Source organism: Papio anubis, chromosome 4, assembly GCF_008728515.1.
Source record: "Papio anubis isolate 15944 chromosome 4, Panubis1.0, whole genome shotgun sequence".
NCBI lineage: Eukaryota > Metazoa > Chordata > Mammalia > Primates > Cercopithecidae > Papio > Papio anubis.
This window is the reverse complement of record NC_044979.1, coordinates 140,194,126-140,219,215: the sequence shown is the minus strand read 5'-3', so window position 1 is coordinate 140,219,215 and position 25,090 is coordinate 140,194,126. Positions and strand designations below refer to the sequence as shown.

General features: G+C 42.8%; 1 protein-coding gene across 2 annotated transcripts in view; it reads right to left on the bottom strand.

Annotated features, from left to right (window-relative positions):
* Positions 1-15,077, bottom strand: part of LOC101026757 (cytochrome P450 3A8) — a 30,366-nt gene extending 15,289 nt beyond the window's left edge. For both annotated transcript variants that reach the window (XM_003895756.3, XM_021935178.1), the window contains exons 1-4: positions 14,792-15,077; positions 10,460-10,553; positions 8,496-8,548; positions 363-462 (exon numbers count right to left, since the gene is read on the bottom strand). In XM_003895756.3, coding sequence (XP_003895805.1) covers positions 363-462; positions 8,496-8,548; positions 10,460-10,553; positions 14,792-14,862 — 318 coding nt within the window. In that variant the 5' untranslated portion in view covers positions 14,863-15,077. The remainder of the gene's footprint in view (positions 1-362; positions 463-8,495; positions 8,549-10,459; positions 10,554-14,791) is intronic.
* Between the last annotated feature and the right edge of the window lie 10,013 nt (positions 15,078-25,090).

Here is a 25,090-nt window from a genome sequence, read left to right as displayed (position 1 = left end):
ACTAATGTGATAAATTTGCATAGAATGCAAATGGGTTCTGCAGCTTGATCATGCTGGTCATTGCACAAATCTATGATTGTGATAAATTTGCATAGAACACATATGAGGGCACATAAAGTTGGTGAAATCTGAATAAGCTCTGTGAACTTTATCAATGTCAATTTCCTGTACTATAGAATGTGAATATACTGTATTTATAGTTATGCAAGATTGCAAGGTGTTACCATTGGTGGGGACGGGATGAAGTGGACATGGAACCTTCTTGTACATTTTTTAGGCAACTGTCTATGAATAGATAAGAATTTCAAAATATAAATTTAATCAATCAATCAGTATTTTAATTTCAACACATGAATGCTTACCCTCCGGTTTGTGAAGACAGAATAACATTCTTTCACTAGCACTGTTTTGATCATGTTGGGATCTGTGATAGCCAGCACAGGCTGTCGACCATCATAAAAGCTGTGTGGAAAACACAGAGTTGATCAGCCTTATTCTACAGCTAGAGCCCAACCCAGGAAGCCAGACTTTGATCCTGACATTACATAATACCCTAGTTGTACAATACACAGCAATCTTAGGTTCTAGTTCATTAGGTATGACACACAGCAAGAGACTGACACAGGAGTCACCCAAGTCTTCATATGATGAAGGATAATGTGGGCCAAACAAGGAAGAGACATTGAAAGACAAAAGAGCTCTTCAAAGAGACCATGGTTAGAAATGACAGTAGAGCATTTGTTAAGCTGGGTGGTGCATACATGGGTATTTCCCATGCCATTCTCCATAATGTTTCATATGTTTAAAATATTTTATTTTTAAAAAGAATATTAGGTCCGTGACAAATTGAAGGCAAGTAAATCATCAAATGCTCACAGGGATTAAGGGTTTCAATGGCCATTGGTGTAAGCCCTATTGACATCCAGAGCTGTGTGTTCTTTCTATTAGTTACATTGCCTGTGTGGGCCATGCCAGCTCCACAGCACCCTGCAGCCAGCACTGCAGTTTCTGATGAATCGATGAAAGAAGATGAAGTACAAAGAGGCAAAAACTTCTCCCACTTGCTTCTAGTGAACAAACACAGCACTGCACCTCTTCCACTCCTCTCACCAAACCTCTAGTCCCTCTGACACGGAACAGCTGCTGCAATTGGCTGAGGCCACCTTATAAAATTACAGTCCAGGTCACTTCCAAGATGGTCAGATAGGAACATCTCCGGTCTACAACTCCCAGTGAGATCTATGCAGAAGATGGGTGACTTCTGCATTTCCAACCGAGGTACCTTGTTGATCTCATTGGGACTGGTTGGATAGTAGGGGCAGCCCATGGAGGGTGAACCAAAGCAGAGCGGGGCATTACCTTACTCGGGAAGTGCAAGGGGTCAGGGGATATCCCTTTCCTAGCCAAGGGAAGCAGTGAATGACTGTGCCTGGAGGAGTGGTGCACTCCTGCCCAAATATTGCACCTTTCCCATGGTCTTCGCAACCGGCAGACCAGGAGATTCCCTCACGTACCTGGCTTGGTGGGTCTGATGCCCATGGAGCCTTGCTCGCTGCTAGTGTAGCAGTCTGAGCTTGACTTGGGATGCTAGAGTTTGGCGGGGGGAGGGGCATCCACCATTGCTGAGGCTTGAGTAGCCAGTTCCATGCTCACAGTGTAAACAAAGTGGCAGGGAAGCTCAAACTGGGAAGAGCCTACCGCAACTCAGCAAGGCCTACCACCTCTCTAGGTTCCACCTCTGGGGGCAGGGTGTATCTGAACAAAAGGCAGCAGACAACTTCCGCAGACATAAACATCCCTGCCTGATAGCACTGAAGAGAGCAGTGGTTCTCACAGCATGGCATTCAAGCTCTGATAATGGACAGACTGCCTCCTCAAATGGGTCCCTGATCCCCAGGCAGCCTGACTGGGAGACACCTCACAGTAGAGGCCAACAGACACCTCATACAGGTAGGTGCCCCTCTGGGACAAAGCTTCCAGAGGAAGGATCTGGCAGCACTATTTGCTGTTTTCCAGCCTCTGCTCGTGATACCCAGGCAAACAGGGTCTGGAGTGGGCCTCCAGCAAACTCCAACAGACCTGCAGCTGAGAGTCCTGTCTGTTAGAAGGAAAACTAACAAATGGAAAGGAATAGCATCAACAACAACAAAAAGGACATCCACACCAAAACCCCATATGTAGGTCACCAACATCAAAGACCAAAGGTAGATAAAACCACAAAGATGGGGAGAAGCCAGAGAAGAAAGGCTGAAAATTCCAAAAACCAGAACACCTCTTCTCCTCCAAAGGAACACAACTCCTTGGCAGCAAAGGAACAAAACTGGATGGAGAATGAGTTTGACAAGTTGACAGAAGTAGGCTTCAGAAGGATGGTAATAACAATCTTCTCCAAGCTAAAGGAGCATGTTCTAACCAGTCGCAAGGAAGATAAAGACCTTGGAGAAAGGTTAGACGAATGGCTAACTAGAATAACCAGTGTACAGAAGAGCTTAAATGACCTAGTGAAGCTGAAAACCAGTTAGAGAACTTCGTGAAGCATACATGAGCTTCAGTAGCCAATCTGATCAAGTGGAATAAAGGATATCAGTGACTGAAGATCAAATTAATGAAATAAAAGTGAGAAGACAAGATTAGAGAAAAAAGACAGAAGAGAAATGAACAAAGCCTCCAAGAAATATGGGACTATGTGAAAAGACCAAATCTATGTTTGATTGGTGTACCTGAAAGTGATGGGGACAATGGAACCAAGTTAAAAAACACTCTTCAAGATATTATCCAGGAGAACTTCCCGACCTAGCAAGGCAGGCCAACATTCAAATTCAGGAAATACGGAGAACACCACAAAGATACTCCTTGAGAAGAACAACCCCAAGACACATAATCATCAGATTCACCAAGGTTGAAATGAAGGAAAAAATGTTAAGGGCAGCCAGAGAGAAAGGTCAGGTTCCCCACAAAGGGAACTCATCAGACTAACAGCAGATCTCTTGGCAGAAACCCTATGAGCCAGAAGACAATGGAGGCCAATATTCAACATTCTTAAAGAAAAAAATTCCAACCTATAATTTCCTACCCAGCCAAACTAACCTTCATAAAAGAAGGAGAAATAAAATCCTTTACAGACAAGCAAATGCTGAGAGATTTTTGTCACCACCAGCCCTGCCTTACAAGAGTTCCTGAAGGAAGCACTAAACATGGAAAGGAACAACCCGTACCAGCTACTGCAAACACATGCCAAATTGTAAAGACCATCAACGCTATGAAGAAACTGCATCAATTAATAAGGAAAATAACCAGCTAATATCATAATGACAGGATCAAACTCAAACATAACACTATTAACCTTAAATGTAAATGGGAGAAATGCCCCAATTAAAAGACACACACTGGCAAATTGGATAAAAAGTCAAGACCTGTTGTGTGCTGTATTCAGACAACCCACCTCACATGCAAAGACATACATAGGCTCAAAATAAAGGTATGGAGGAAGATCTACCAAGCAAATGGAAACCAAAAAAAAAAAAAATGCAGGGGTTGCAATCCTGGTCTCTGGTAAAACAGACTTTAAACTGACAAAGACCAAAAGACACAAAGAAGGGATTTATAATGGTGACGGGATCAATTCAACAAGAAAAGCTAAATATCCTAAATAAGTATGCACCCAAATACAGGAGCACCCAGATTCATAAAGCAAGTTCTTAGAGACCTACAAAGAGACTTAGACTCCCCACACAATAATAATGGGAGATTTTAATACTCCACTGTTGATATTGACAGATCAACAAAACAGAACATTAACAAGGATATTCAGCACTTGAACTCAGCTCTGGACCAAGAAGAGCTAATAAACATCTACAGAACTCTCCACCCCAAATCAATAGAATATACTTCTCAGCACCACATCACACTTATTCTAAAATTGACCACATAATTGGAAGTAATACACTCCTCAGCAAATGTAAAAGAACAGAAATCACAACAAGCTGTCTCTCAGACTACAGTGAAATCAAATTACAACTCACGATTAAGAAAGTGACTCAATTGCACAACTATATGGAAACTGAACAACCTGCTCCTGAATGACTACTGGGTAAATAAGGAAGTGAAGGCAGAAATAAAGATGTTCTCTGAAATCAATGAGAACAAAGATACAACGTACCAGAATCTCTGGGACACATTTAAAGCAGTGTGTAGGGGGAAATTTATAGCACTAAATGCCCACTAGAGAAAGCAGGAGAGATCGAAAATCAACACAGTAACATCACAATTAACAGAACTAGAGAAGCAAGAGTAAACAAATTCAAAAGCTAGCAGGAGACAAGAAATAACTAAGATCAGAGCAGAACAGAAGGCGATAGAGACACAACAAACCCTTCAAAAAATCAATGAATCAAGGAGCTGTTTTTTTGAAAAGAGCAACAAAATACATAGACCGCTAGCAAGACTAATAAAGAAAAAAGAGAGAAGAATCAAATAGATGCGATAAATAATGATGAAAAGGATATCACCACTGGTCCTGCAGAAATGCAGATTACCATCAGAGAATACTATAAACACCTCTACGCAAATAAACGAGAAAATCCAGAAGAAATGGATAAATTCCTGGACCCATACCCCCTCATAAGACTAAACAGGGAAGAAGCTGACTCTCTGAATAGACCAATAACAGGTTCTGAAATTGAGCCAATAATTAATAGGCTACCAACCAAAAGAAGTCCAGGACCAGATGAATTCACAGCCGAATTCTACCAGAGGTACAAAGAGGAGCTGTTATCATTCCTTCTGAAACTATTCTGAACAATAGAAAAAGAGGGAATCCTCCCTAACTCATTTTATGAGGCCAGTGTCTCCTGATACCAAAGCCTGGCAGAGACATAACAAAAAAGGGAATTTTAGTCCAATATCCCTGATGAACATCGATGCAAAAATCCTCAATAAAATACTGGCAAATCAAATCCAGCAAAACATCAAAAAGCTTATCCACCAGGATCAACTCAGCGTCATCCCTGGGATGCAAGGCTGGTTCAACATACCAAATCAATAAAGGTAATCCATCACATAAACAGAACCAATGACAAAAACCACATAATTTCTCAACAGATGCAGAAAAGGCCTTTGACAAAATTCAACAGCCTTTCATTCTAAAAACTCTCAATAAACTAGGTATCGATGAAACATATCTCAAAATAGTAAGAGCTATTTATGACAAACCCACAGCCAATATCATACTGAATGGGCAAAAACTGGAAGCATTCCCTCTGAAAACTGGCACAAGACAAGGATGCCGTCTCTCACCACTCCTATTCAACACAGTGTTGGAAGTTCTGAATAGGGCAATCAGGCAAGAGAAAGAAATAAAGGATATTCAATTAGGAAAATTAGATGACATGATTGTATATTTAGAAAACCCCATCATCTCAGCCCAAAAACTCCTTAAGCTGATAAGCAACTTCAGGAAAGTCTCAAGATACAAAATCAATGTGCAAAAATCACAAACATTCCTATACACAAACAATAGACAAACAGAGAGCCAAATCATGAGTGAACTCCCATTCACAATTACTACAAAGAGAAGAAAATATCTAGGAATCCAACTTACAAGGGAAGTGAAGGACCTCTTCAAGGAGAACTACAAACCACTGCTTAACAAAATAAAGAGGACACAAACAAACGGAAGAACATTCCATGCTCATGGATAAGAAGACACCATATCATGAAAATGGCCATACTGCCCAAGGTAATTTATAGTTTCAATGCTATGCCAATTAAGCTACCACTGACTTTCCTGACAGAATTGGAAAAAACTAGTTTAAAGTTCATATGAAACCAAAAAAGAGCCCACATAGCCAAGACAATCCTAAGCAAAAATAACAAAACTGGAGGCATCACGCTACCTGACTTCAAACTATACTTCAAGGATACAGTAACCAAAACAGCATGGTACAGGTACCAACACAGATATATATACCAATGGAACATAGCAGAGGCCTCAGAAATAAAACCATGCATCTACCACCACGCATCTACCACCACCTGATGTTTGACAAACCTGACACACACAAGCAATGGGGAAAAGATTTCCTATTTAATAAATGGTGTTGGTGAAACTGCCTAGCCATATGCAGAAAATTGAAACTGGACCCCTTCCTTACACCTTATACAAAAATTAACTCAAGATGGATTAAAGACTTAAGTGTAACACCTAGGACCATAAAAATCCTAGAAGAAAACCTAGGCAATACCATTCAGGACATAGGCATGGGCAAAGACTTCATGTATATAACACCAAAAGCAATGACAACAAAAACTAAAATTGACTAATGGGATCTGATTAAACTAAAGAGCTTCTACACAGCAAAAGAAACTATCATCAGAGGGAACAGGCAACCTACAGAATGGGAGAAAATTTTTGCAATCTATTCATCTGACAAAGGGCTAATATCCAGAATTTACAAAGAACTTAAACAAATTTACAAGAAAAAAAGCAAACAACCCCATCAAAAAATGGGCAAAGGATATGAACAGACACTTCTCAAAAGAAGACTTTTATGCAGCCAACAGACATGTGAAAAAATGCTCATCATCACTGGTCATTAGAGAAATGCGAATCAAAACCACAATGAGAAAGCATCTCATGCCAGTTAGTATGGTGATCATTAAAAAGTCAGGAAACAACAGATGCTGGACAGGTTGTGGAAAAATAGGAACACTTTTACACTGTTGGTGGGAGTGTAAATTAGTTCAACCATTGCGGAAAACAGCGTGGCGATTCCTCAAGTATCTAGAACTAGAAATACCATTTGACCCAGCAATCCCATTACCAGGAATATACCCAAAGCATTATAAATTATTCTACAATAAAGACACATGCACACGTATGTTTATTGCGGAACTATTCACAATAGCAAAGACTTGGAACCAACCCAAATGTCCATCAGTGACAGACTGGATAAAGAAAATGTGGCACGTATACACCATGGAATACTATGCAGCCATAAAAAAGAATGAGTTCATGTCCTTTGCGGGGACATGGATTAAGCTGGAAACCATCATTCTCAGCAAACTATCACAAGATCAGAAAACCAAACGCCACGTGTTCTCACTCATAAGTGGGAGTTGAATGATGAGAACACATGGACACAGGGGAACATCACACATTGGGGCCTGTTGTTGGGTGGGGGGCTAGGGGAGGGATAACATTAGGAGAAATACCTAATGTGGGTGAAGGGTTGATGGGTGCAGCAAATCATCATGGCACGTATATACCTATGTAACAAAACTACACATTGTATGCATGTAACCCAGAACTTAAAGTATAATTTAAAAAATAAAAATAAAAATAAAAAAATAAAATCACAGTCCATCAGCCTGCCAGGGAACACAGTGATTAAGAATATTCAGCATTTCTTCAAATTCAGCAGAAAGGTATAGACAAAGAAATGCTTATATACCCTTCTATTAAAAAGTCTTGACTTAAATTTAATAACAAAACAGAATGAAAAGTTCCACACTTGCAGAGAAAATTACAAAAACAACAACAGCAGAGCATAAGTGATTTGCCAATCTGTTTCTCTATTGTCTCTCACCCTTCATTCAAAAGCACTTTAAATCCAAAGTGTAAATGAAAGGGTTTTGGTTTTTAATTGAAAGTGAATCGACGTGGGAAGGAGATGATGCCATGCGTTTATGAGCACGTATTAGAAGTATTTGAGACAATGCATGTAATAAGAGGGCACCTAAGGAAGAAAAAAAGAAGAGGGAAATAGGCAGACACTGGACAGAGCGTGATGCTGTGAGTCCCTGGGCCACCAAAGTCTGGAGAAAAGTGGTAACCACAATGCTCCCAGTCTAGTTCAGACTGTAGAACTGGACACCTGGTGACACATGGGATCCTTGGTAGGACAAGCTTTGAAAAGTTTTACAATAGCGAGTGTGAATGTTGTCAGAAGCAAAATGATGTTTTTTGTGTGTGTGTGTGTGTGTGTGTGTTTAAAAATTCTGACAAATAAATCAAAGAAGGCTATGAAGAGAGGATTCTCATGCTTGTATGCCTGATAACAAAACTATCACAAAAGACTTTGCAAAACTACAAGCTTGCACAAAGGCCATCCCAACATTAAACAAAAAGATTTCTACAAGGGCATCTAATCAGCAACTGCCTGTCCAACCTTGGTATGGTGCCACCCTTGCTATTGATCTTTGTAGCGAAGGATAATTATTTCAAAACTGATATGAAATCCTCCTCATATTTTCCTTGGAGACTCTTTGTCTTGCTTTACTTCCGTGAGTTTGCACATAGTTTATAATGGCATGCAGATTCCCATGGCAATACTCTACTCCCAAGTAAATATCCTGTTCTTCTAGAGAACTCTCTTTGTAGTCATGTTGACAAGAGCTTCATCCCAAGAGGCTTTGGGCTGAGACTGTCCTCTGTGCAGTGGGGTAACCTCATCATATGAGCAAGTCTATCCAATGGAAGTTTCCAGAATACTCACCCCCACACTTTTCCATACTTTTTATAACATTCCATATCAAACGTCCAAAAGCCCTGGGAGGAGAAACAAAATGATATTTGATTATTATTTTAAATGTACTTAACCCTGCCTCTAATTGAGATGAAAACAGTTGAATCCAAAGAAATCAGACTTGCTGGCAGTTACAGGAAGCTTATTTAGAGACATCAAAAAGGAAATAAGAGAAAACAGAGGAAGTATTTGAAATGGGAAACTTAAAATCACTCTTGAATTTTCTCCAAGTGTTGTGGATACTGAATGACTTATCCTTGTGTATAAATACTAAGTACCTCCTTGTCTTTCTGATGTCTTTTTGCTTTTTCATGTGTTGTCTCTAAAATCTCATGAATCCGTGAATGATCACCTCCAGGGGCATGTGGGGAAACTGAGGCTGAGGGAAAGTGAATGAGCATCAGAAGAGAATGCGCAGTCTTTCATCTCCTTGTTCGTCATCCTTTTCTTTTATTTCATGAGCTCACTCTAGAGTTCTAGCAGAATTAGAAAGTTACAGACACCAGGGACCTCTTTTAGTCTAGTAGATTTAGATAAATATGAGGCATGTTGTTGAATGAGAAATGAGTGAGTGACAGAATGACAAAGTGGACTTGCTTTCCAGTTTTCCAGCTTAACATGGAAGTTCTGAGAAAATGTCCCCTCTACACATCGTACACAGCCAATTACAACACTTGCTCGGAGTTTTCACTGAAACTTAAAAACAAATCTTCCTGTATCTACATTTCAGGGGTGACATTTTCACTGTGCAAACAAAGGTCCCAGGAATGTGTATCTTGGGGGTACATCTACTAAAGAGCTGACCTGGAGAAGGTGGTGGGGAAATTATTTTTTTGCACAGGGAAAAAATATGAAATTCCTGGGTAGTAATTAGACAACAAAGCCCTCACCTGAGAGAATCAGAATCTGAGAAACAAGTCTCAGGTATGCGGGAAAGATGATGTAAGCCAGAGAGCTGACTGCTGCTGCTGGCCATGTGGACATGGGCTCCTAATTTTCCATCCAGGGCCCAGGCCCTGGGCAGAGCATCAGACCAGGTTAGGCACAGAGGCTCGGCCAAAGTTCACGGTCCACGTGGCACATATGATATTCTATTCAGCAAAATTAAATATTTAATAATTTCATCAAATCATCCCCTTTCTAGTGATTTTGAATGTGATTCCATCTTCATGTAAAACAAAACCCCACACATTCATTTGGTGCTTAAATATCTGAGTTTCATAGACAACCACTATCTCATCTCAGTTATATCCACTCCTTGATCAGACTTACCCCTAGGGTGCAGCCTTTGAAGGAAAAGAAGTAAAGCAGAACCCCTTTGTTCTGACCCTCAAAGCTGCAAAAGATGTCATGGGGAGTAAGAGCTGGGGTAGAACCATGGAGATACCCTTGGGGAATTTAGCATTTTTTGGAGAGGATTGAAGCAGGTGCAAATGACCAGTGGTAAATACTTGGGCTCCCTAACAAACTGAGTTTCAAACCTGTCCAGAAGGAAGGGAAAAAAGGTTACTCAAGAGCCCTTGCTACAGAGAGGAAAGTTTGACTCTCATGTACACAGATTACAAGCCACAATCAGGAGGTCCTTTTCCTACTTTTAATACTAACTAAGTATGACTGTACCTTCCTGGGAACCTGCATGGAGCAAAAAGAAAATCTTCTTTATGTTGCTCACAAAGTCTGCACATCAAGTTCTCAACATCAGGTTGCTGATCTACCTGAGATTTGGGCTGCTCAACTGAAGCAAACCTGAGGTTCCTGAGAGTTAGCAAGAGAGTCCCGGTGTAAACCTTGCCATGCTCTGGGTGATGCCTACACACTGTTTCTGAAAGTGTAAAACCTCAGACTTTCCTCCTGAGGAGAAGCATTTTCACTGATGGAACTAAGCTGCTCTTTGCAATCATGAGAAGCAAAAGAGGGAGCTCAAAAACACTCACCTTACGGTAGGACAAAACATTTCCCAATAAAGGCAAAGGTGTGGGCCCTGGAATTCCAAGCTTCTTAAAAAGTCCATGTGAATGGGTTCCATATCTACAAAGTGAAACAGAAATCAGGTCACAGGGATTGTGACTTTATAGATATAGGGGTTGATGAGTCACTGACAGAGGAACTGGAATGCTCAAGAGAAGGAGGTAACATTAAGGCAATAAATAATAACAGTAACTCTGATGGCAATAATTATATTTCTTCATCAGGTCCTTTCCCACCCCCACTGTGAGATCCCAAAAAGTTACAATTGATTAGCTAAAAGCAGCTGAAGCCTTCAAGGTCCCAATCCTGAAGCAAATACTTGAAAAATGTCCTCAAACGTGAGTGCTCCTGAAAGGTTCAGGTAGGAATTCTTCCAGGTCTCTTTATTCCCTTATGTCTGTTTAGTAAGTGGCCTCTTCCCAAATTTGGGGAGTCTCATCCTAGGTAGAAAGGGTGACTTTTCTTTTGTCTTCAGCCGTGATGATGAGATTTTGCATCACTGCATCCACTCGGTCACAGAGGGTCACTGAGAGCCTATGGTGACCCTGTCTTTAGAATTTGCCTAGAGGCTTTTATGCTTTCCCTTCCCTCGAAGTTCTGACCCTGTTTTAGGATCTGGCCCTTCTTAAACCATCATTCACAGAGAAGTCTTGGAGGAGTCACAGAGTCCTTATTTCTACAGACTGACAACTGTGCTCAAGGCTTCCATTGGCCTCATAGAAATGTGAGCAGCTTTCAGCTACAACTCAGTCTCTGTGGTCAGATGATCTGGTTGATTTGACCTATTGGTAAAGATGATTGACTCATAGGTCACTGAATGACAGTGTGCAGAAGAATCACAACTAAAGAACCAATTTCCAGGTCATTCCTCCTCTTGTGGAATCTAGCCTTCCAACTGGTGATATTCATTTGATAAGCACAGTGTCAGCAACATGGTCTGAATCTGTACCCCTACCCAAATCTCATGTTGAAGTGTAGTCCCCAATGCTGGAGGTTGGGCCTGGTAGAAGGTGATTGGATCCTAGGGGCAGTTTCTCATGATTTCGCACCATCCTGCCTTGGGTGTTGTCCTCATGACAATGAGTTTTTATGAGATCTGGTGGTTTAAATGTGTGTGGCACCTCCTCCCCACTCTCTCTTGCTTCTACTCCAGCCGTGTAAAGATCTGCCTGCTTCTCCTTCACCTTCTGTCATGATTGTAAATTTCCTGAGGCCTCCCTAGAGGCAGAAGTCACTATGCTTCCTGTACAGCCTGCAGAACCATGAGACAATTAAATCTCTTTTCTTTATAAATACCCAGCCTCAGGTATTTCTTTATAGCAATGCAAGAAAGGACTAATACAGCCAGACATGCTCATTTTTCTCAAGGTGATCAATCACAAAGCAGTCAGTTTATTGCCTCTGCACATCAACTGTCTCTGTAGGAAAACCCGTTAAGGCTGCTGCTCCCTATGGCAGGCCTGCTTGCAACTCATCTTTGATGGGTCATGTATGGACTCCCCCAACCAGGGGTTCTGGATGTCTGAAGACCTTCCCCGTCTGACGTAACTGAAGAGTGGAAACTGGAGGAAGAAGAAAAGCTGATGGAGGCCGGGCGCCGTGGCTCACGCCTGTAATCTCAGCACTTTGGGAGGCCGAGGTGTGCAGATCACAAGGTCTGGAGATTGAGACCATCCTGGCTAACATGGTGAAACCCCGTTTCTACTAAAAATACAAAAAATCAGCCGGGTGTGGTGGCGGGCGCCTGTAATCCCAGCTTCTTGGGAGACTGAGACAGGAGAATGGCGTGAACCCGGGAGACGGAGCTTGCAGTGAGCCCAAATCGTGCCACTGCACTCCAGCCTAGGTGGCAGAGCAAGACTCTGCCTCAAAAAAGAAAAAGAAAAGCTGATGGAAGAGGTTACCATCCATCAATTCAACCACAAATCTGCTAGTCCCACAACGTTGACCCCAGAGAGACAAATTAGGAAAATGTGGCTGAAAAGCATAGTGTATATAAATGGATCCATATGCCTCATATGTGCTTTCAGCTGAAAGGCAAGGGCCTTCTAATGTCCACGTACCCTCCTGATGATAGCAAAAGATGTAGTATTCCACATAAGTAAACATAAAATGTTCCAGACAGTTGAATTAAGACCTTGCTTTCTCTTATTTAAAGGGTAGCCCTTAAGACAGTATAGGTTCCAAACATTCTGTGCAAACCCAGTGACTCTGATGATATACGGTAAAATACAACTGAGAAATGGCATGGAGGCTTATGTTTGGAGGACCCAGCAGAGGCAGCATAGCCAGGCCCAATAGTGCATTTTTTGGATCCTTGCCCCCAGAACAGTTAGTGGAAGTGTGTGCACCATCTGCCAAAACCAGGGTGGCCTTTGGTTTTCCCACTCCAGTTCCTTCCTTTGTTGTCACAGCCATGACAAATCAGTGACACTAATGTCTGCTTCTAAACTTTCTACAAGTTACATGGTCTCTCAGGCCAGGACAAACTATTGAGTTAATGTGTCAGCAGCATTGGCCCCCGAGGAAAGATCTAGGTGAATGTCTAGACTCACATGGTTCCATGTCAAGGCAGAGGCTAGGCTGGGCAAACTGTTCAGTTTCTTTCCAGCTCCCTCTGTTTGGTAGAGTAATGCTGCTTTTGGTTCCAGTGAAGAGGCTAACAGAAAAGCCAGTCATCTAGTGCACTTAATTGTGTTGGCCTAAGGAGGGCATGGTCTACACTACAGCTTCTGACTCCTGGGCTGCACCAGCATCATCTAAGGCTAAGGTATTGTCTGCCTGGCTGCCCAAATCTGTAGTGACAGCCCCACAACATGGCCGACCACAAACAGATTGACACAGATGGTGCCCCTGTGTCCAGGCTTGAAGCAGATGAGATGCGAACATGTTTGTCCTTTGAGTGACCTCCACTAGGGGGCCAGGACCTATGAATATCTCTTTGGAGTTCTACCGTGAAGGATGAGGAATATTCTCACTTCACCTTGATCCTACCTGGATGCTTTTGCTGTCATCACTGGCTCACAGTCTTGCTTACTCCCCTGCCCTGACAGTTTAAGATAACCTGTTAAGCAGGTTTATTTGAAATAGGGGTATTAAAATAAACTGTTGGGAAGATATATTTTAAAAGACATATGCAATCTTGTCATAGAGTTACACATTTGTGCATTAGATTCATATTCCTGACATTATTCTGGAATGGTGAGATTATTTTACACACATTTATTGTAACAAATACTGAACTAACAGCCCTCATTTATCACCTAGGAGGAACATGCTGGAAATAGGCTATCTCCAAAAAAATCTGATTTTAAATAGAATGAATTTAAGCCGTATCAATTCGTGTTAAAATGTCAGAAGATGGAAAATACGTTGCCACAACTCACCGAATTTCTAACGTTTCTGTGAAAGAATTAAAATGACGTCTATATTTTCTATGTTCCTGTCATCATGATTCCCGAATCTTAGTAAGTGTGAAATTGAGGTGGAAGTGCAATGTGACAGGCAAGAAGCCTCACTACCCACAGTGGGGAGTGACTCTTCCCTCCACCTGCTCTAGGATGCCAGGATCCCACCGGTGAGAAGATTCATCCTCTTCTCCTGCAGTGTAAAGGGGAAAATGTAAAATCCAAATTCTGGTTTAGTAAGGAAAAGTCAGGTTTCCACGGCCAAGTTTGGGATGAGATCCATCACTCTTTCCTTCCTTACCCTTCCTTCGGTCCAAACTATTGTCAAGTAGATCATCCTTAATCAATGCTGTCCCTAAACCCTTCTTGCCACTAAAGATGGACAGGGGAGATGCTTATTTATTCCTTTATACATCTGCATAAGATCTATAATAACCTCTATGTGTTTGTAGCATCCAACACTTAAGCTACTTCTCTTTGAACATCTTTTTTTTCTTTTTTTTTTTTTTAGACAGAGTCTCACTCTGTTACCCAGGCTGAAGTGCAGTGGCATGATCTCAGCTCACTGCAACCTCTGCCTCCTGGGTTCAAGCGATTCTCCTGCCTCAGCCTCCCGAGTAGCTGGGAATATAAGCATGCACCATCATGTCCCAGCTAATTTTTGTATTTTTAGTAGAGACAGAGTTCCACCATGTTAGACAGGCTGGTCGAACTCCTGACCTCAGGCATTCTACCTGCCTCAGCCTCCCAAAGTGCTGGGATTACAGGTGTGAGCCACCATGCCCAGCCTGACCATCTTTTTTGATCTTCAAAACAGATAAGGGAAATAGAAGCCTGATTAGCACCCCAAGTTCAAGAAAACAGAGGTGAAGAGCCTGGACAGTTACTCACAAATAGAGGAGCACCAGGGTGACAGCCAAGAGAAGCCAGGTTTCCACAGCCAAGTCTGGGATGAGATCCATCACTACTTTCCTTCCTTATCTCTCTCCTCTGAGTCTTCCTTTCAGCTGTGTGCTGCTGTTTGCTGGGCTGTGTGCGTGGAGCTTTCCTTCCCTGCACAGCAGTGATTCACTGAGGCTGCTGGATTGTTTATATGCTGGAGAAGGAGGCAGGGCTGGAGTGGCAGCCAGTAGCAGGGCCACCTGTGCTCCGCCTGCAGTTGGAAAAGGCTTCTCCACCTTGGCAGTTGGCAAAGAATCACACACACACACACCCCTCACTGACCTCCTTTGAGTTCATATTCTATGAGGAATCATAAACAACTCAATCAATGTTACTGGGGAGTCCAAGGGTTCTGGGTCCTTATCAGAAACTCAGATGGAGCCATTGGCATGAAATCTATTAAATATCCTCTCTCCTGCCTTTGTCTTCATAGCTGTCCTCATTCCACAATACTTGAAATCCATCCCAACAAGCCACACCTACAGATCTTTACCTATGCCTAGAGTGTGCCTGCACTCCCTAGAAGACTCCTACGCATCCTTCCAAACCCAGCCAGACAAAGCCTTCTCTTAGAGTCTTTCCTCACCAACCTCCTCACACATATGTAACCATTTCCTCCCCTGGGTACTTTCCATCCCCTTCTTGCAGTCCTATTGTCCTCTTTCCTCTTCACCACCATTGTGTGTTTCCACGCCTGTTTCCCTTAGCAGAGGTGAGTTCCTCAAGGGCATAGTCTGGTCTTATTCACTGTCATGGCTCCGGTCCCTATCAGGGTGCTGTACACACAGTGGGCAACCAGAAAGACTGGTGGAGTTGACTTGGCTGAGATTGCTGTACCCCTGTGTGTCATCCCCTCTGACTTCCAGTGACCACTCCATCTTCTTAGGTCATTAATACAGCCAGATCTCTTAGCTGTGCCTCAGCTGCTGTCTCTGCACTTTCAGGCTTGCCCTCTGTGATTCTGTTGGCAAGAGGACCCCTACAAAAGAGACAGGGCGTGGATGAGATGGAGCTGATGGCTTCGTGGAACAGTATCAATTTGTGCTGCTTCCTGTGAACCTTTCAAAAGTCCTGCCATAGACAGCAAGTCAGACAGGTTCTTTACCAAAGAGTGGTCCCTACTTTCTGGATATGCTGCATGTCTGGAAACAGTAGGAGAGAAAGGAGAGAAGAGAACAGCTGCCCAGATGGTCAAGTGAACCCCAACCACCTCAGCCAGCAATAATGGGGCAGCAGTCACTGCAGCCTCACAAAGCATCAAGGACTCCAATAAGATGGTCCCAACCTCTTGCAGGTGGAATTGGAATTCAAAGCAAATGGCTTCCTTTTTAACAAGCGGGGCATTTCCTAATGCGAGGAGAGCAGGTCCCAGGAGCTGCTAGAGATGAGGCCTGTAACAGCAGTTGCTGCCACCTGTGAGCCCCCTGACCCATTCCTGATGGGAGAGATCTCAGTGATGAGGGTGTGAAAATCATATCAGCTCATTATCATCACTCAGACCCAAGTTCTGTGTCTGCTTGGCCTGATGAATGGATTACATTACAAACAAAATCTCAGAGTTCTTAAAACTCAATAGAAATAGATGATGTTTAAGCTGTGCTTGTGCACTTTCTCCTCTCTTTATTCTTTCTCACGTTCAGCCCTCCTGCAGAAACTGATACTCACCCCAGAAAGGCACGTTTTCCCATCCCTGTGGCCCCTAAACCTCCAGGGCTGCTCAGCACCTGGCCTGAGTGGGTGACATTCACACCAGATTCCATGTCAGACTCAAGGCAAAGTGGGCGAATGTCATGTGCAGTGTTGCGCCAGGTGTATGCTGGGAGCCACATCTTCCTTGGGGACAGCCTAGTGAAGCAGGAGACACATAAACATGTTTGGATGGAGGTATGCATGTGCCATAACTCTGGAATCCCTAGAATGATGGAGCCCTACAGAGAGGTACCTAAGAAAAGAAGTGACAGCAAGTGTCAACAAAGGACAGACATGGGAAGGTGGGTGACAATCCCCAGGAGAAGTAGGATTAAAGTCCAGGGAATTCTGATACATATCTATCTCCTTTCAGTGACTTCACTGAGCACATGACATAGGGCCATGCTACTATCCCCAGTTTACAGATGTAGAAACTGAGGCTCAGTGATTGCAAGTAGCTTCCCAGCTGCTACTGATCACAATAAAACATTATTAAAAGCTAACAGGAAGGGAGATAGAAGGTCCTCTGCTGCTCTGGTGCACCTGCCATTCCCTACTAAGCGTCACCATGGGAAATAGTGAGACTCAAGGCTGCAACCACAAATTGGTTGAGATGTGTGTTCCTGTCTCAAGGGTTACTCCCAGCGGCACCCCCATGGGTCTTCTAGAACAAAGGACTCCATCTCCTCTCAGCAGGGAGGAGGAAAGATGCATTTTCTGACCATATCAGTAGCATTGCTGGAGGATCTCCCTATGTTCCCACACTGAGAGGTGCACAGAACACACTCAGACAAGTAAAGATTCCAGTGTCATCTGATGATTATCAACAACTTCATTAGCTGACCTAAACCCAGAGCCTTTCTTATTTGATTTTTTAGAAACAAAACTCTTATGGAAATAAATATGTTTTCTTCTTTCCTCTAAAACACATACTAGGCTAAGATGATTTTTATTTTAAAATGAAGATTTACCTGCCTTACAAACTTCAGGAGGTGGTCTGACTGGTTGGAATCTATACCAACGGTGATAGACTAATCATTGCTTGGGACTCAAATGCAGCCGGCACTGTGTCCTAACTAATGCAATTGGTGTTACTCTGCAAAGGAAGATAATCGAAGGCATGTTCTGCCACTTAATTCCACAGAAGGTAACATCTTCTAACATGCAGGAACTTGACTACTGACAACTGCACTGAATGTGTCAAGGAAAATACACCCAACCACCACGTGCCTCTCCCCTACTCTTTTCCTGTATTAAAGCATTCATCATGTTTTTTAAAGCTCTCAGTACTGTGCTCTCAGTACTGTGCTCCCAACCAAAGTTGGTCTTCGTCAACTTTGTACCCTAAGCACATAGAGCAGAGACAAACAAGCGGATAATTATAGTACAGCTAAGGAAAAATAATCATACAATTATAAGAAATACAAGGTCCTTATCAACAATGAAAGACTTATCTTCTTTCTCAGTCTGGTTTCATTGGATCAAAGTTTAATCTCAACATTCAGAGAAGCATTAGTCTCAGATATCAGCATCAGTGGACAGGCTGTCCAGGGACTCAATGATGCAAGGAACACCATCACTCCAATGTTTTCATCCTTTTATATTGGTAGCCCAAGTGGTACCTCTCTTCTGGGAAGCTTGTCCTGACCTCCAGTGGCCAAGTGAATTGCTAGTGGTAAGGGGAGGCAACACTGCTCTGGAATTATATGTGTATTATATTCAAATTTCACAGGTCATGATCTTGAGGATGTAAACCAAAAAAAAAAAAAAAAAAAAGGAACAATTCTCTCTCTGTAACTCAGCTCTCAGGTCCCCATTCTTCTCAGTAGGGGAAAACTTGATTTTGCAGGTCGGGGTGACCAGGTGGTATCTAAGTTTTGTTTTTATTTATTTATTTTTAAAATTGTTTTGAGGCAGGGTCTCACTCTGTTGCTCAGGCTGGAGTTCACTGCTGTGATTATAGCTCACTGTAGCTTCCACGTCCTGGGCACAAGTGATCCTCCCACCTCAGCCTCCTTAGTAGTTGGGAATACAGACATGCAACCATGGCCAGCTAATTTGTAGTACAGATGGGGTCTAGCTATGTTGCCCAGGCTGGTCTCAAACTCCTGGTCTCAAGTGACCTCCTGCTGCTGTCTCCTAAAGTTCTTGGATTTCAGATGGGAGCCACCATACCTGGCCTTTAAATATTGGTGGCTGGAAGAGGGGCATAGCTAATGCTTTTGGGCCTCATGCTTGGGGGTGGTGTTGAGGAGAGTGACAGGTGCATGGACATGCTCTCTTGGCACTGGAGGAGGTAGGTGTCTCACTTTGATGCCTCTGTATGTTGGTTAGCCTGTATGCCTACTGTGTTCAGAGCATGTGGCAAGCACTAAATATTAAAGAATCGGAATCTTTGCCCTTATGAAGCTAGCACCCATATAAGAGAAAGAGACACCAAACAGCCACACAAATAATACTGAATTACAAATTAGGATAAATGCTATGAAGTAAAAGAATCCTTTACTTAAGCTCCCAGCGGTATCAGACACAGTTGATCCTTCTTTCTTTCCCTAAACTCCATCTCTCTTTGAAAGATATGAATGCAACTGAATCAACAAGACTTGACGGATGGGAAGTGTGAGACCTTGGATATTCCTGGGCCTGTTTCCTCATCTGTCCATGGGGAAACTGACCAGAATTGGCTTATGAAGACCAAGGTTCTCCTTGTCCAAATTAGAAGACCCTTTCAGGACTGCCTGCCTCTCAGCCTCTGTGTCCCTCTAGGATTTTCGAAGGCATTCCCTGTCCTCTATTCTCCTTCTCTTATCGATCGCTTAGGCTCCACCTATGGGCAGGAGAAAGAACAAAGGTAGGGTAGCATGGAACTGGGAGAAGATAACCACCCACTTAGGCCCTGAACTTTAAATTCTGGATTGGTTTCTTAACTGAGATTGCAGAGAAAGGGTTTCACACATGCTCACACCCACTCACACACAGCTCTTACTCCAGGAAACAATAATGAATATGTGTCATGCTAAGTACTTGCCCTGCATTAACTGATTCAATCTGTCCAACAGCCTCATGGTATTGATATTGTTATGATCCTTATTTTACAGATGAGCAAACTAAGCCACAGGAAGGTTAACTGACCCATCCAAAGTTACATCACTAATTTGCTCTAGCAGAGCCAGGATTCATATTTAGATCCTCTAGCCTGAGAGCCCAGGGTCATAATCTTTTGACACAGGCCCAGCCTTGCCCAAGGTCACACAGAGTTAGTGGGGAACTAGCAATGCAGTCCCGGCCTTCTGAACAGGTAGTGGCCAGAGCTCTGCCCATACGCTGGGACAAAGTGAGGTGCCTTAGCAAACTCATCAGTGAGGGCTGCAGTGAAGCAATGTCCTTCCTTCTCTCTTCCCACCCTTCCCTGAAGCATAAGCACGTCTGTAGACTTTATGACAAAAAAGAAGAGGGGCTCTCTCTCTCCTGCCGCCTTGTGAAGAAGGTGCCTTCTTCCCCTTTGCCTCCTGCCATGATTGAGAGTTTCCTGAGGCCACCCCAACCATATGGAACTGTGAGTCAATTAAACGTCTTTTCTTTAAAAATTAATAAAAAGAAGAAGAGGAGGAGAACTTAACCATGACCGTTTGCTTTCTACTCCATTCTAGAGTCTCTATTTCTTGATGAAGTAACAACTAACATCTCCATGGAAATTCACAATTTACACAGTTCTTTCCCAACTCTTTTAATGATCAGCAAGAAAACCTTGTAAGATGAGTAGTGTTAGGATGATTTAACTCACACTTTATAGATGTGGAAACAGACAGTGAGAAAGAGACTTCAGAAGCGACTAAGCCATGAAGCCAGGGCATGGAGAAGGACATTGGGATTACAAATTGTGCCAGTGGCATTCTTGCTGGGATTCCAAGGAGGCTCCTAAAACAACATGGCAGGTTGTGTCAGCCACACATGAGATAAATATTTCCCTCTACACCTCCCAGTACACTGCCAATGTAGTTATAAAATGCTACAGAGCTGGTCGTGACCATGAAAACAACATGTGCATCCTACTAAATTGCGTATTCAGTGAACTCATGGTTTCAGCAGAAAGGATAATGTTGCAAATAATTCCGACATGTCGCAATCAGAATCATTTGTGTTTGCAGGAAAGTAAAAAGTAAAAGGTGAGGAAACCAACATGTAAAAGAGAATTCAAAGATTGTGAGGCAAATTTCAGAAGAGCACGTGGAAGGGAATTAATGAAACAGGAAATTGGTGAAGGAAATGAAGATCATCACGAGATGTGTTACAAAACGTCGGCAAAACCTACACTGTTTCTCATACTCCTTATTTCAGTAACCTCCTAACTTGTTTTGCCTGACCCTGGGCAGGCCTTATCCAGGGAATTTCCTACTCAGTCACCAGACAGCATCTCAAAAAATATAGATCTTGAAACATGTTTCCTTGCTTCAGTCCCTCCAACTGCTCCTGTCACACACAGGATAAAATCTAAGTATCTCTAGGAAGTAACACAAGACCCTTTCTCATCTGGCCACTGTTAGCTTCTTCAGTCTGTCTCAGTCCACTTCTCCAAATGTACATGATGTTTTAAGCAAATGGTGTGATTGGCCAGTCTCCAGGCTCTACAAATATGACATGTCCGTGTCTCCTTGTGTCCACACGTTGTTCTTTAGCATAGAGTGGGTCCAACCCAGCTTCCATCTGGTGCATTCCTAACCATCCTTCAGGAGTCAACCAGCGCATCATCTCCCCAACAAGCCTCTTCCATGACCTCAGCAGGCAAGTGCTGGAGAGGGTCCCACTGGTGCTTTCTCACAGTTTTAACAGCCAGACTCACAGTGACTGTCATCCTGGGATGCTCACAACATTCACATGCCTGGGGAGCTTCTAAAAACCTCAGGTCCACTGGGTGTGGTGGCTCATGTCTGTAATCTCAGCACTTTGGGAGGCCAAGGTGGGCAGATCATGAGGTCAGGAGTTCGAGACCAGCCTGGCCAAGAGACAAGCCTGGCCAATATTGTAAGACCCCATCTCTACTAAAAATACAAAAATTAGCCAGGCATGTTGGTGGGTGCCTGTAATCCCAGCTACTCAGGAGGCTGAGGCAGGAGAATCGCTTGAACCCAGGAGGTGGAGGTTGCAGTGAGCCGAGATCGGGCCATTGCACTCCAACTCCAGCCTGGGTGACAGAGCGAGACTCCGACTCAAAAAACAAACAAACAAACAAAACTCCGACAGGTTCCTGGGCCTAACAGAAATGAGAAGGAGTTGCCCAGGGGCCTAACAATGAGGAGGCAGGGACCATTGAGGGCCATCTGGAGAGAATCCAAAGTGTCCCCTCAATCCAGAGACATGAAAAAGAACGCATCATGCCCAACTCATTCCATGAGGGCAACTGATCCAAATCAGAAAAAAATCAGGACCACAAAGGAAGATGGCATGCCAGTCTCATTCATGAGCATCAGTGCAAAAATCCTGAACAAAATAGTAGCAAGCCAGAGACAGCAGTGATCAAAGATGATACACCATGACCAAGTTGTTTCAACGACTCAAGATTCTTGAGTTAACGACTCAAGAATCATTAACAGAGAAAAGTATAAATACCAATGATCTCGTCAACAGGTTAAAGGAGAATGGTTATAAGACCATCTCAATGGTTTTAGGAAAAGCCCTCGATAGTTCAATAATAATATATTAATGACATGTGATAATAATATTCAACTCTCATTTATGATATAAAAAACCTTCAACAACTAATAGCAGGAAATTTTCTTAATCTGATGAAAGCATCTACCAAAAAAACTTAGATAAAACATTATTCTTAGGAGTATAAAAGAATTATCCTGTTACACCTTCTTAATGTTTACCATGTGCACATATTACCTTTTCAAAACTAGTAACATTTTTTAAACAAAAAAAACCTATCAATTAACTTACTTTTTTCTGTAATTGAAAAGAATATGACAGCTTGTCCTTGTCAGAAGTCCAGCTTGTGATTCACCTGGGGTCAACACAGGACAAGGTTTAATAATCACTGAAATAATTAAACATTGTAATGACTCATGAGACTGCTTGAACTGACATGATTTCAAGGGCACCGAGAGGCTGGGGGAAAGCAGAGGGTCAGCAAATTCATTTAGCTGAGATAACCTCAGTTTACAAACTGAGTTTATGACCTTTAGTTGGGACATGAGTTTCTTTGATTATCAAATGAAAGGAATGAACCGTGTGCCCAGGATAAACCAGCATCCAGCATTTTTGCATGCAGTTCCAAGGGGACCCCAGGGAGACATGTTACTAGGAAGTTTGCCAAACCCAGTGACTTTCCAGGGGGCCTGCCCACCCAAGTGCAGCCCATGCCTGACACCCAGCCCTCAATGCCCTATTCTGATCAGTTACATGGTTATCTCCAGAACCATGGGCCCTCTCTATCAGTGTGAATGGGTCTCCACTCTGCCCAGTGCTATGACACAACACCGGGGAACAGAACTGTAAGGGAAGGTGTGAACAAGACCTTTGCAGACAGAGCCATACGAAAACCCTAGGTGGGGGTACTTCACCACATGGAGGGAACTGGAGAGACACCAGGAGTTCTGGGAAGGCAGAGATAAGGGGACCTGGAACAACCTGGGGTGAAGTCTTCCTAAAGGAGTGACTGTTTGCATTATCATAGACAGAGAAGTGTTTGGACAGAAGAAGGGAAGGTGAGAAGCATTTCAGGCTGTGAGAATGCTCCAGCTTTTTTTAGTAATAAAAAAATAGAAAAAGTAGAAATTGCTTTTAACTTTGTGTATTGAATAAGCAAGAAATGGCATCCCAACCCTTTTTCTTTATTATTATTATTGTTGTTTAGACAGAGTCTTGCTGCATTGCCCAGGCTGGATTGCAATGGGACAATCTTGGCTCACTACCACCTCAACCTCCCAGGCTCAAGCAATCCTCCTGCTTCAGCCTCCTGCGATGGGCATGTATCACCATGTGTGGCAAATTTTTTGATGTTTTGTAGACGAAGTCTGATCTTGAACTGACTTGGTAGAATGGTCTTGAATTTCTGGCCTCAAATGATCCTCCTGTCTCAACCTTGCAAAGCACGGGGATTGCAGGCATGAACTGCTGAGCTCAGCCACTTTATTATTAACAAGGTTGAATATTTCTGTATTTTTGATAGCTGTGTTCCTTCTTTGATAAAATGTTCATGTCCTTTGCCCTTGTGATACCTGTTGGAATTGCTTTGTTTTTCATGTCAAGCTATAATAAATATAATTTAACTGGCAAAGAGAGAATGGCCCAGCTTAACCCTTATTATCATTGTTGTCATTTCCTGGTTGCAAGGTACAGTGTCTGTATTGAGGCAATTTTAATTACTGCTAATAAAGAAGCTATCTGGCCAGGCATCATGCCAGCATGTGGATCTTATATTGCAGGGCAAAGGTTCTGCCCTCCACCGGTCAGCAAGAGGCTTGAGGCTGAGCGGAGACCCCAGACAACATCGCTGGGTTTGGCAGGCACCATAGTGACCTGTCCCATGCCTGTTAGTGTATATTTCTGAGATGTAAAACATGTATAGAGGTGAAATTCACATAACATAAAATTAACCATTTTTTAATGATTGTCCAATCTGAGGACTGAAAATTAACCATTTTAAGGTGAAAAAAATCAGTGGGATTCAGTACATTCTGTGTTCTGCAACCACTACCTTTATCTAGTTGCAAAACATTCCCATCATTCCAAAATAAGGCCTGTACCAGTTGAGCAGTTTCTCCCCAGTCTCGCCTCTCCCCAGACCCTGGCATCCACGGTGGCACATTCTGTCTCTCTGGGCTTCCCTCTTCTGGATATTTTATATGATGCAATATATGGACTTTTGTTTCCGGCCTTCACTTCATAGAATATTTTTGAGGTTCATCTGTTCTGTAGCATGTGTCAATATTTCATTGCGTTTATGGCTGAATAATATTCCATTGAATGGATAGACCACAATTTATTTATCCATCCATCAATGGACATGTGGACTATCTGCACCTTTTGGCTATTGTGAATTGGACTGTTAGGAATATGTGAGTCCATATATTTAAGTAACCGTTTTTAATCCTCTTAGATGTATAACTTGGAGAGGAATTGCCGGGTCACATAGAAATTCTGTTTAACTTTTTGAGAAACCTCCAAGCTGTTTTCCATAGTGGCAGCACCATATTACGTTCTCATCCGCAGTAGGTGAGAATTCCAGTTTTTCCACGTTCTTGCCAACACTTCCTATCTTCCTTTTTAAAAAAAATAGCCATCTGAGTGGCTGTGAAGTGGTAACTTTTCTGGGATTTTGACTTTGTGCAACCACAAAGAATTAAGAACCTGCGAGAAGATGCCAGAGACAGAGGAGGACAAGAAAAAGGTGTGGCTGGGAAGCTGACAAAGGTGGCCCCTGAGCTTTCTATTTTTGTTTGTTTGTGTTTGTTTCTGTTTTCGAGATGGAGTCTTGTTCTGTTGCCCAGGCTGGAGTGCACTGGCACAATCTTGGCTCACTGTAACCTCTGCCTCTTGGGCTCAAGCAGTTCTTGT